Source organism: Octopus bimaculoides, chromosome 11, assembly GCF_001194135.2.
Source record: "Octopus bimaculoides isolate UCB-OBI-ISO-001 chromosome 11, ASM119413v2, whole genome shotgun sequence".
Lineage (NCBI taxonomy): Eukaryota > Metazoa > Mollusca > Cephalopoda > Octopoda > Octopodidae > Octopus > Octopus bimaculoides.
The window spans coordinates 49,773,916-49,785,295 of record NC_068991.1 but is presented as its reverse complement, the minus strand read 5'-3'; the positions used below and the strand labels follow the sequence as shown (position 1 = coordinate 49,785,295).

At 36.5% G+C, this 11,380-nt stretch overlaps 2 protein-coding genes across 2 annotated transcripts in view; one reads left to right on the top strand and one right to left on the bottom strand.

The window, feature by feature from the left end:
• The window catches only part of LOC106869890 (echinoderm microtubule-associated protein-like 2), a 374,285-nt gene that overhangs the window by 221,073 nt on the left and 141,832 nt on the right, over positions 1-11,380 (top strand). The gene's annotated exons all lie outside the window — the stretch shown is intronic.
• The window catches only part of LOC106869891 (ribosomal protein S6 kinase alpha-5), a 47,654-nt gene continuing 36,280 nt past the window's right edge, over positions 7-11,380 (bottom strand). Inside the window, exons 13-16 of the mRNA XM_014915813.2 lie at positions 10,752-10,922; positions 5,554-5,763; positions 5,143-5,293; positions 7-3,954 (exon numbers count right to left, since the gene is read on the bottom strand). Of these exons, the coding sequence (XP_014771299.1) occupies positions 3,074-3,954; positions 5,143-5,293; positions 5,554-5,763; positions 10,752-10,922 (1,413 nt within the window). The 3' untranslated portion in view covers positions 7-3,073. The remainder of the gene's footprint in view (positions 3,955-5,142; positions 5,294-5,553; positions 5,764-10,751; positions 10,923-11,380) is intronic.

Below are 11,380 nucleotides of genomic sequence, written 5' to 3'. Positions count from 1 at the left end.
CTTTAAAAAAAAAAAAAAAAAACAAGTCTTCAGATTTCTATTCATTTGTAGCTAATTTCTTCTCTCAACTGAATATTATCTTAAACCATTAAAAATGGGGAAAACTTTACATTTTTATAATTTTCTAATTATTAACAATTTTATTGAAATATTGGACACAGATATTACCATCAAATCTTTTCTAAACAACTAATTATTATAAATTTATAAAATTACAAATCTTTTACTTATAAACTGTTATGTTTGTTGCTTCTGACATTTTTGTAAAATGTGAACTTTGCACTAATATCCTACAATCTTGCAAAATCTTATTTTCCTCTTATCCTTGTTGCCTGTCAAGTTCACTGTATGTCTTTTAGTCTTTTGTTGCACTATTTGAAATTTTATTTATAAAAGAAATATATATAGAAGCTCCTGTCGACTGAAAAATAAAAGAAATCTTGCCATGAAATATTTCAGAAATGAGAACTGGACATGCCTATCTTTTTTTTTTTTTTTTTTTTTTCATAAAGAATTTTGTGTCCATATTCTTGCAAACTTTAAATGTTGCTGTATTTGATGAAATATAAATATTGGACCTTTTTCTATTTTTCTTCGTTATTTTTGTCTTTTTTATTTTTTTATTTTACCATTTAACAACTTTACAATACTGAGTTTTACAGAGTTGTTCAACTCTTATCACCAGTTTGAATATAGGGAACTTTTCACACTCCAATTTAGGTATCGAGCAGTTTACTAATGAAGTCAACTATTCTCTTCAGTTGTGAAGACAAATATCTCTACTGTTCCTGATTAGTCTTGACTGAAAATACATATTAATCAACCCTGCCACTATATATTATATTCAACAATTCCATAATGGTAGCAATCCAGTATTAATAACTTTAGATCAAACAGCCAACACCTTCGATGCAGTCATCCAGATTACTCTAGAGTTATATTTTACCACTTGAGGATTCAACAACCACATTGTCTAGAATAAAATGAAACTCATTCTCGTCCAACATCTTTTTGACCGTGTTTTGGGATAGATAGGTCTGCTTTTTATTCATTATTTAATTTTTTTTTTGTTATCTTAAACCATTAAAAATGGGGATAACTTTACATTTTTATAATTTTCTAATTATTGACAATTTTATTGAAACATTAGACACAAATATTACCATCAAATGTGGAGAAAGGAACAGTCAATGGCCATTGCGAATCCTTCCACACTGGTGAGATTGATGTTAATATTGCTGCAGGTAGGGAGTTCCAGGGGTTGGCATTTGGGAAAGGCTGGGTGAGGTGTTAGTACAGGGCTTGAAGGAGTTGAATGCAAGGAGGAAGAAGGGAATCAGGAATCCCTGAGTGAAAATGGCATGATGAAAGCTGAGGATCAGGGGACTATTATAGAATGGGGTGCAGGAAGAGATTGAAGTATCTTCTGGGCAACTGAAGAGAAGGGTTATTAGTTAAGATGCAATCCTAGCTATGTTAAGGATGTTTTCATCTAGAGACATCTTTGATGATAAAGATGCCCAACATCTGGGACAGTTATGAGAGCTTAGTTGTATATTTAACCCTTTAGCGTTCAGATTTCTTTGTTGGATGTAATGCTTATTTCTCCACATTGTTTTGAATTAATCAAACATTATTTTGTAGCTTCAAGATTTCAATTGTGTGTTTGTACATTTTGAGAATGACATTGCAGGGTAGGTTTGATAGGTTGAGTCTGGTCAGTTTTGACGTAAAGCAAGTAGAATAAGGCCAGATTAAATGCTAAAGGGTTAAGGGAGTCGTGGTGTGAAAATATTTTCTTGATTTAAAAACACACTTTTGTTGCTCTTGAAAGAGACAAGATTAGTACATCTCCACTGGAAGATGCTTTCAAGATCTTTATTCATAGAATTGGTGCGGCATGACGTACCTTGTCTGTGCATGGGTTATGCATGATTAGGGATGAATGAATTGTAGTATCATTGTTGGGCATAATAGCAAGTATGTCATTGCTATGTAGTAGGAAGAGAGAAAAGATGTCAACCATGGAGCATGCCATACAATATATCAGTAATCCTCTTTCATCTACTCTTTTTCTGAAGCACAATAGCACTTATTGTCTATTTGCATCACATGTTCATACCAGTGCAGTTACACACTTTAGCTGATGTTTTTAATGCTCATCAACATTCTCAGTTCACTTGTGCTCTATGTCCCATGCTGATTATAATCTGACATATCATGTTTTCCATATTTTGATCAAGTCTCCATTGACTTAAATGGCTGAAGAACTGAAAATATGAAATTTCGTGCATGGATATAATTCAATATAAAGACAATCAGCTGAATGAATTTATTGGTTTGTTGGAGCATACTTCAAAGTTCCTATAGCCAGGCTCATAAGAAAGCTTTAACTTAGAACATAGCTAACTCACAAAACCCTGTTTTACAGAACTGCTATGAGATGGGGGTCCTTAGAACAGAGTCTGAATTACCTGTTGGCCAGTTGTGTTGATCAATTCCTAAATAAATCATAGGAATTGTGTGCTGTAACTCTCAAAATAGCTGTTTAAACAATACTGATGTCTAAATACACCTAACATTTCAACCCAGACTGTGATGTGAAATTAAGTTTACGAAAATAAAATTTAAAATGTAATTAAAGTTCAAAGAGAACATTTTGCATTCAGTTAAGAGAGTCTCATCATGGAGTCCAAATGTAATATTCTACCACATCTTAAATACCAATGTTAATAGCTACAATAGTATAAATAATCTGAACATTTGGTTAGAATTTAAGAAAGCTAAAATATATGGTCAAACAAAATACCTTGATATTTGGTATATTTTTATTAAAAATGTTATTAAACTATTCAAAATAGAATAAATATCTGTTTAAAATTTTTTGTTCTTACATAATTTTTTTTTATGAAATATACAATAGAATTTCAATGATACAATAGAAAAACTTACATATATACACATACACACTCACTCGTTTTTTTTTTTCCTTTCTCTTTTGAGCCAATCCTCCCCTAATAAGAAAACGAAGATTTATGAATTACCACAGTTTTCTATAATAAATTTAAATATATTACTCGATGACGATAGTTTCTGTTCTAGGCCGTTTTTTTGGTGGTGAGTCGACAGGAATTGAACTACTTCCAACAATACAATCACTATCTGAGCTTTCTCTCTCAGACAAATGGCGTTTCTGCGGTATTTCATTAGCATCTGTATAGGTAAAAACTGTGCATGTAGTATTGATACATTTTGGAGTTTCACTTGTGTGCAACATGCTCCGACCAGCAGTAGCATCATTACTTCCAGGTGTATTTAAGGAGCCACTACTGAAACAGGGGAAACCAAACTGGTCTGAACATTGATATGGTGAGGAATGTTGATCTAGTAACTTTTGTTGCATTAAAAACTGAGGAGAGGTTTGTTCATCTTCAACAATAGCTGGCTGCTGCTGTTGTAGTCTAATAGATTTAGTTGGTATGAAACCAGTACTGCTTTGTGATATATTAGATATCGTGGAAGTATTTGATGTATTTCGAGAAGATGAGTCGGTATGAGGAAAGTTAATGTCTATAGGATGTTGATTAATGGTAGGGGATATGGCTACAGCTGCCATTGTTGTTGATCCTGCCGATACTGAAGATGAAGATGGAGAAGATGCCGTGCTGTCATTTGAACTACTTCGAGCATCCATTGAGTTACGCTTCATTTGTCGCCGTTGAGCAAGAGGTGCATTGGCAACGTCTTGCAATCGGAAACCTTCTCGAGCAGCACGATGGAATGCATCCATGGTTTGCACTAATTGCTGCTGCAAAGCATTGCTCGTGGAACTAAGAATTCCTGGTGTATGCAGTGGGGTTTGTGAGAAAACTCGATCATTGTTTCCTTGAATCCATTTGTTCTGTAGGAGATTATGCATTGTTGATCTTTCTCGGGGGTCTACAGTCAGAAGGCCTGTGATAATTATAAAGAGGTTTCAATGTTAGTAAAATAGCCAACAGTAGAGATTCTAAATCATTAGAAGGAAAAGAAAAGGGAAATAAGAAAGCTTGACAAAAACCGTCTCATGGCTGGCTGCCCACACTTTTTTTTCTGCAAAATAGTAGTTTATCCTGTTCAGGCTATATTATTAGCATTATCCTGCGTTTGAGAATTTAAAAAATCACTTCTTTAACTTTCTAAGACATCTAAACACTTCTAAAAGCAAACTTCGTTTGTTTGTTTACGTTTATCGTAATTTGAATTTAACATATAATAACGTCTCATAAAGCGAGATTTCTATACATTTTAAATTTGCAGAGAAACTTATGGCTGGGCAGTTTAGCTTAAATAGTTGAGAGCACCGCGACGTGTAATCATGGAGGTGTGAGTTCGTGTCTCATGGCTGGCCGCCCACACTTTTTTCTGCAAAATAGGGGTAGTTTATCCTGTTCAGGCTATATAATTAGCATTATCCTGCGTTTGAGAATTTAAAAAATCACATCTCAACGCCTCTAAAAGCAAACTTCATTTGTTTGTTTACGTTTATCATAATTTGAATTTAAAAACCGTTATATTTCAGACACAAAGGTCCATCCTCAGAAGAAAGCAGTCTGGGAAATGTGCAATACAGATTCCATTGCCTTACTCAAACTTCTCAGTATTAGGTTAGGAGCAGTTAGCAGATGGGTCAGCAACTCTCCGACTGTTGGTTGATGGAGATTTACTTACACCAGTTGGAGTCACTGCTAACCCATCACATCAACAAACAGTTGGAGAGTGGCTGCCACTGTTGCTAACCTAACGCCAAGGAGTTTTAGTAAGGTAACGGAATCGGTGTAACTGTACATTTCCCAGATTGCTTTCTTCTGAGAATGACCCATTGCACCTTAAATATAAAGGTTTTTGTAAAACTTTCTGCATTGTTAGATGCTTGCTTATTTTCCTTCTTCAGTACTACAATGCTTCAAGTGAACTACAGTGCTCTTATTTCTAAAATATTAATTTAAAGCCTTAGAAATGAGAAAATGAGTCACAAAAAAACCTGAAATCCCTAAAGAGGAGAAACAGTGACTAACATACATTTGTATTCTGTTGTTATAAAGGCATGAAGTGAAGAAATACAATGAATGACTCAAAATTATATCACATCAAACTCCTTACCTCGGATTAGTTTTTTGGCATTGGCAGAAACAGCATGCCATTCTTGTCCAGAAAAGTCAAATTCTCCTTCTTTGATTCTTTTAATGATCCCTTCAGGGGTTTCTGTCTTATTTCTTGTTTGGAATGGAGCTTTCCCTGATAACATGGTGTACTGTAAATTAGATACAACTATGTTATTTGCTTTATATATGAAATTTTAAAAACCTGTATACAGCCATTATGAAGTTTACAAACTTGTTAATGTCATGACAGGTTAACTCAGAAACATGACTGGAACAAAGTAAATTGTTTCAGTTAATAGTCTTATCAATTGATATAAGCATAGCTATAACAGGTTGCTGCGCTAGAAGTTTCAAAAGCTTATAACATGTTTGTAAAGAAATTCATAAAAGCTTCAGATTTGCTACGTACCAAAATAACACCAAGACTCCATAAATCACATGCTTCATCATAACCCCTAGATTTGTTGTTTGGTGTGGCTTGGGAAAGAACTTCAGGTGCAGCAAAATTTAGAGTGAAACATGGAGTTTGCAAGGGTTGATTTTCAGTTTTTAACCGAGCAAATCCAAAATCCACCACTTTCGCTTGTGCTCCTTCAGATTCGTCTTCAAACAAAATGTTCTAAAACAAATAATAATGAATATATGTGATGATTCAGTCAACTGTGAGTTTCTTGCTATGTACAATCATTTAAGCAGCATAAAGATAGAAATAGACGAAGACAGCAAAGACAATCAGTTAATAAGTTGTAATATGCCATATCAGTAGCTGTTGGTACTAGAGGATAATCTTACAATTTAACAGGATAGGTAATTCTTAGTTAATAATCTTTCGGTGCCACCATAAATATTACAAGCCCTTTAAAACAAATGATAGCTGCCTGGATAGCTCCCAAGATCTCGCGTTACAACAGGCAGCTTGCAACATAAGTATACATCAAGCGCTAAACAGCATATGTATACATTAAAGCTATGTGCTGGATGCACAGTGCCAGTGTACATGTGCAGCAGCAGAGCACCCGTGTTTTGAGAGAAAAGTTGGGAATGAGAGGAATTAGATGCAGTGTGCAAGAGAGAAGACTGCACTGGTTTGGCCATGTGATGTGTATGGATGTAGACAGTTGCATACAGATGTATGGATGGATGGATGGAACTTGTGGAAGAGAGAGAGAGAGTCAGGAAGACATGGGACAATGTACTGAAGGCTGATCTCAAGACACTGAGCCTTAAAAAGGAGATGATTAAGGACTGAGATATCTGGTGCCTTGCTGTACTCAAGACCCGTCTTCCACAGCAGAATTGATGCTGATGCTGGTGCCACATAAAAAGCATCCAGTACATTCTGTGGAGTGGTTGGCATTAGGAAGGGCATCTAGCTGCAGAAACCATATCAGAACTGACAATGGAGTCTGGTGCACCCCCTGACCTTAACAATTCCTGTCAAACTGTCCTACCCATACCAGCATCGAAAACAGACGTTATGATGATAAGAGACTCAAAATGTAAAATTGCAAGATCACACAAATGTATAATCACACATCATTCCTGCAAGTAACAGCATGCAGTTACTGAGGTCAACAAGTTGTGTGTAATATGGTGTAAATTATAAGTGAAGGTGCATGGGTTAGTGGTTAGGGTATTTGGCTGACAATCGCAAGGTCATGAGTTCAATTCCCAGCAATGTGTTGTTTCCTTGAGCAAGACACTTTATTTCATGTTGCTCCAGTTCACTCAGATGGCAAAAATGAGTTGTACCTGTATTTCAAAGGGTCAGCCTTGTCACACTCTGTGACATGCTGAGTCTCCCTGAGAACTATGTTATAAGGGCACATGTGTCTGTAGAGTTCTCACCACATGCACATTAATTTCATGAGCAGGCTGTTACATCGATCGAATCAACTGGAACCCTAGTCATGGAACCGACAGAGCAAAATATTTATATAAAAACATGTGGAATAGATGTACTGTCACATCAAAATAATTGTATGTTATGCGGTAAATAAGATTGAAATTGATGCCTAAAACTTGGCCTGGTAATTCAATTAAAATTCTGGAAAAGTAGTAGGGTTGACTATATTGGGGTTTGATAGGCGGCGAGCTGGCAGAATCGTTAGCGCACTGGGCAAAATGCTTAGCGGTATTTCATCTGCCGCTACGTTCTGAGTTCAAATTCCGCCGAGGTCGACTTTGCCTTTCATCCTTTCAGGGGTCGATTAAATAAGTACCAGTTACGCACTGCGGGTCGATGTAATCGACTTAATCCCTCTGTCTGTCCTTGTTTGTCCCCTCTATGTTTAGCCCCTTGTGGGCAATAAAGAATTATATATATTGGGGTTTGATTTTAAGTTATGTGGAAGCTAGTTGTCTGTTCAGTTTGCTTTATGGGGGGACTGAGGATTTGGAAGGAAAATACCAATCAAACAACATAGTATCTATATAAGCATAAGCTATAACCAGGTCATTAAAGGCCATATAAGAAAAGCAAAAGCAAAAACTCTCATTGCATGAAATAGTTGTATATATTAAACATTCAATGGCAAAGATCTTGAAATCATTAAACTTCCAAAGAATAGGAGAGTATTGTAGTTCGCTTGAAGCAATGTGTATTGTTTGTAAAGAATAAAAAGTTTAGAATGGAACAACAATGCACTATAGAACAAAAAATGGACTATATACCTGTTGTAACTTGGTTATCAATAGTCCGATGATATTTCGGAATTACAATTCCTTCTTCAGATCTTCAGCTAAGAAGATCTGAAGAAGGAATTCTAATTCCGAAATGTCATCGGTCTATAGATAACCAAGTTACAACAGGTATATAGTCCATTTTTTGTTCTATAGTGCATTGTTGTTCCATTCTAAACTTTTTATTCTTTACTTCCAAGGAATGTTTGCAACAGTTTAATAGTTCATATTAAAATGGTTTGTGGTTCAACCCAACATTTACTATGAATGTCAAAACTAATGAAGCTAAAAAATTGTGTACACTGAGTTTTTATTCAGCCTGGTTGGCTATTTGCAACACCAGTGAATATAATGTTCACTGTTTCTCATATATTGAAGGGGACAAATTCTATCTAAGCACGAAGCTGTGAGCATATGTCATAGACAAGACTATGAAGGTTGAAAAGCATCTGTTTATTTTAGTGTGACCACTGCTGGTTTGGAAAAAAATCACTAATCTGGAATGACTTTGGAAACTAAGGCTCTGGAATGTTGTAATTGTGTATATATAAGTGTGTGTCTCTACTGATGCACAAACAAACACAAATACCTATGTACAATCATAGCCATAATTCAGGAACAATGATTATATATAGGCGCAGGTGTGGCTGTGTGGTAAGAAGCTTGCTTACCAACCATATGATTCTGGATTCAGTCCCGCTGTGTAGCACCTTGGGCAAGTGTCTTCTACTATAGCCTCAGGTCGATCAAAACCTTGTGAGTGGATTTAGTAGATGGAAACTGAAAAGAAGCCCGTCATGTGTATGTGTGTTCGTGTCTGTGTTTGTTCACCCTACCTCACTTGACAACCAGTGTTGGTGTGTTTACATCCCCATAACTTAGCAGTTCAGCAAAAGGGATTGACAGAATAAGTACCAGATTTACAAAGGATAAGTCCTGGGGTCAATTTCTTGGACTAAAAGGTGGTGCTCCAGCATGGCCGCAGTCAAATGACTGAAACAAGCAAAAGGATAAAAGTATATTGTCATGTTAGAAAACTCTGAAGGATTTCATGGCATGCATGGAAGTTATGGCTTTGATTCTAGAAATGAGGATGGAACAAGGCTGCTGAAGTTTTGTGATGCAAATGGCTTGCTGGTTTGCAATACCAACTTCAGGAAACTTGCCAGATGCTCAGGAATGTAAAATCATTCCCAGTACAACTCAACATAGGTTAGTAGTTAGTGACTTCTGACTTAGGGCTAGAAGGACCCAGAGACACAAACTAATATGGAAAAGGAGGTTATGGAAACTCAAGGATCCTTCAAATGGCCAGAGATTTAGTGGTGGTCTTAATGAAGTATTTGATGAGAAGGAGAAAGAGACAGACACATATGACATAAGAGGACAACTGAAAGTTCTTACAAATAAAATACTGAGTGGGGACAGAGCAAATCTGTGGTTGGAGCAAAGCTTCTGCCAGACCAAAGTGGATGATATCCTAAAACCACCTTGGTAATGCTTGTCCATGAGAGACTCTGCCCCATCATTCTTCCTTCCAGCCCACATTTTACCCTCGCTTCTTTATCACCTGAGAGCAGAATAGGCACATACTACATCCCCCAGCTTCTTCAGCTACATCTCTTCCCCACCCCAAACCACTTCCATTTCCCATTATCTTCCCCCACATGCTGTCTTCACCAATCACCTACTTTCTGGACCTTCTCCTCTGTGCTGTTCTCCATCATAAATACTTTGCTTATCAGTTATCACCCTCAATGCCCTCACATACTGCAATCCCTGCCCCAAGTTTCTCATGGGTTTCTCTCCACCATTTGTTACAGTCACCTCTATTCAGCCCACTCACCCAGCCCAATCCTCCGTATCATTTCACCTATTCTCACCCCAACCAAAGTCTCTTGATGGCACGTCCCAACTCATCTTCACTATCACTCTCCTTTCCTTTCCAACTGGGGTATCCATGTATCTACAGCAAGATACCTACCTCTGTCCCTCTATACCTTTAATCTCTCAACTGGCACACGCCACCCTCAATACTACATCTGTCTTCCAGTTGAGGACTTTTTGCCTATTTTTGTCTTGCAAGATACTTTGTAACCTTGTCAGCAATGGGGGCTGTGTAAAATGCACCTGTAGACCTTGTAAAGTGGTTGGTGCTAGGAAATGAAGCCTGACATGACTCCTGGTCTTACCAGCTCCTATCAAGCTGTCCGACATATCAAGCTGTCCGACCCATACCAAATGATGATGATGATGATGATGATGATGATGATAAATACAAGTTTTTACCTTTTGTTCTTTATGTACGTTTTAACATTGTGGTTGTTTGGAACCTCTGTATTGGATGTTCCAAGTGCAATTGGATTGTTAACCACAACAAATAATCAGGGCAACACATTATTGCACTATGTTAAGGAGATTACATCTGATCTCCCCTGAACTACATGGTTCTGGGTTCAGTCCCACTATGTGACACCTTGGGCAAGTGTCTTCTACTATAACCTTGAACTGACTGAATCTGGTAGACAGAAACTGAAAGAAGCTTGTCACATATATGTGTGTGCGTGTCTGTGTGTCTCACCATTGCTTGACAACCAGTGTTGATGTGTTTATGTCCCTATAAATTTAGCAGTTTGGCAAAAGAAACCAATAGAATAAGTACCAAGCTTAAAAAATATAAGTACTGGAGTCAATTCATTCGAGTGAAATTCTTCAAGGTAGTGCTCCAGTATGACCGCAGTCTAATGACTGAAATAAGTAAAAGAAAAGATATAAATTATTTGTGATGAAATTCTCCACAAGTCAGATTCAGTTATGTCCCCTTATTTAATACTCTCTCCTTCCAGCTTATTAATTATGACTTCATCTAAATTAAGAAACACAAGAGAGCAAACTGAAAAACAAATGAATGCAAAAGCATCTAACCTCAGGTTTCAAATCTCGATGCACCACTCCTTTCTGATGCATATAGTCGACAGCTTCAACTAGCATTCGCATGATACGACTTGCTTCTGTTTCTGTAAAACTCTTTTTTTTCTGAATTCGATTTAAAAGTTCACCTCCACTCAATAATTCCATAACAATATAGGTGTGAAGCTGAATAAACAAAAGAAACTATGGATTAGCAAAGAATTTATATACACAATTATATGTCTATCAGTCTCTCTCTTTTATATATATATAGTGAGAATTTACAAACAAAAAACAAAAGATGAAGACGGGTGTGTAAACAACAAACAGATGTATTAGTTTAACGCTCGGGAAGTGAGAAAGTCTTTTACATTCGACAGAAAGGAACACAGAAATAAACAGGAGGAGAAGATAGAAAAAGGTCTAGTGGCTAGCGATCTATCATGGCGAATGATATATATATATATATATATATATATATAGGTGTGAGAGAGTTGGTATGCGAAAGCACGTGGTTGGATGTATAAAAGATAAGAGTGAAAAAACTACAGAAGGCTTGTGTTACATGGTTAAAGTATATATTTAAATTATGTCAGAAAAATGTTAGAAAAATGTTATAAAATCTTTTTGGTATATAAACATTG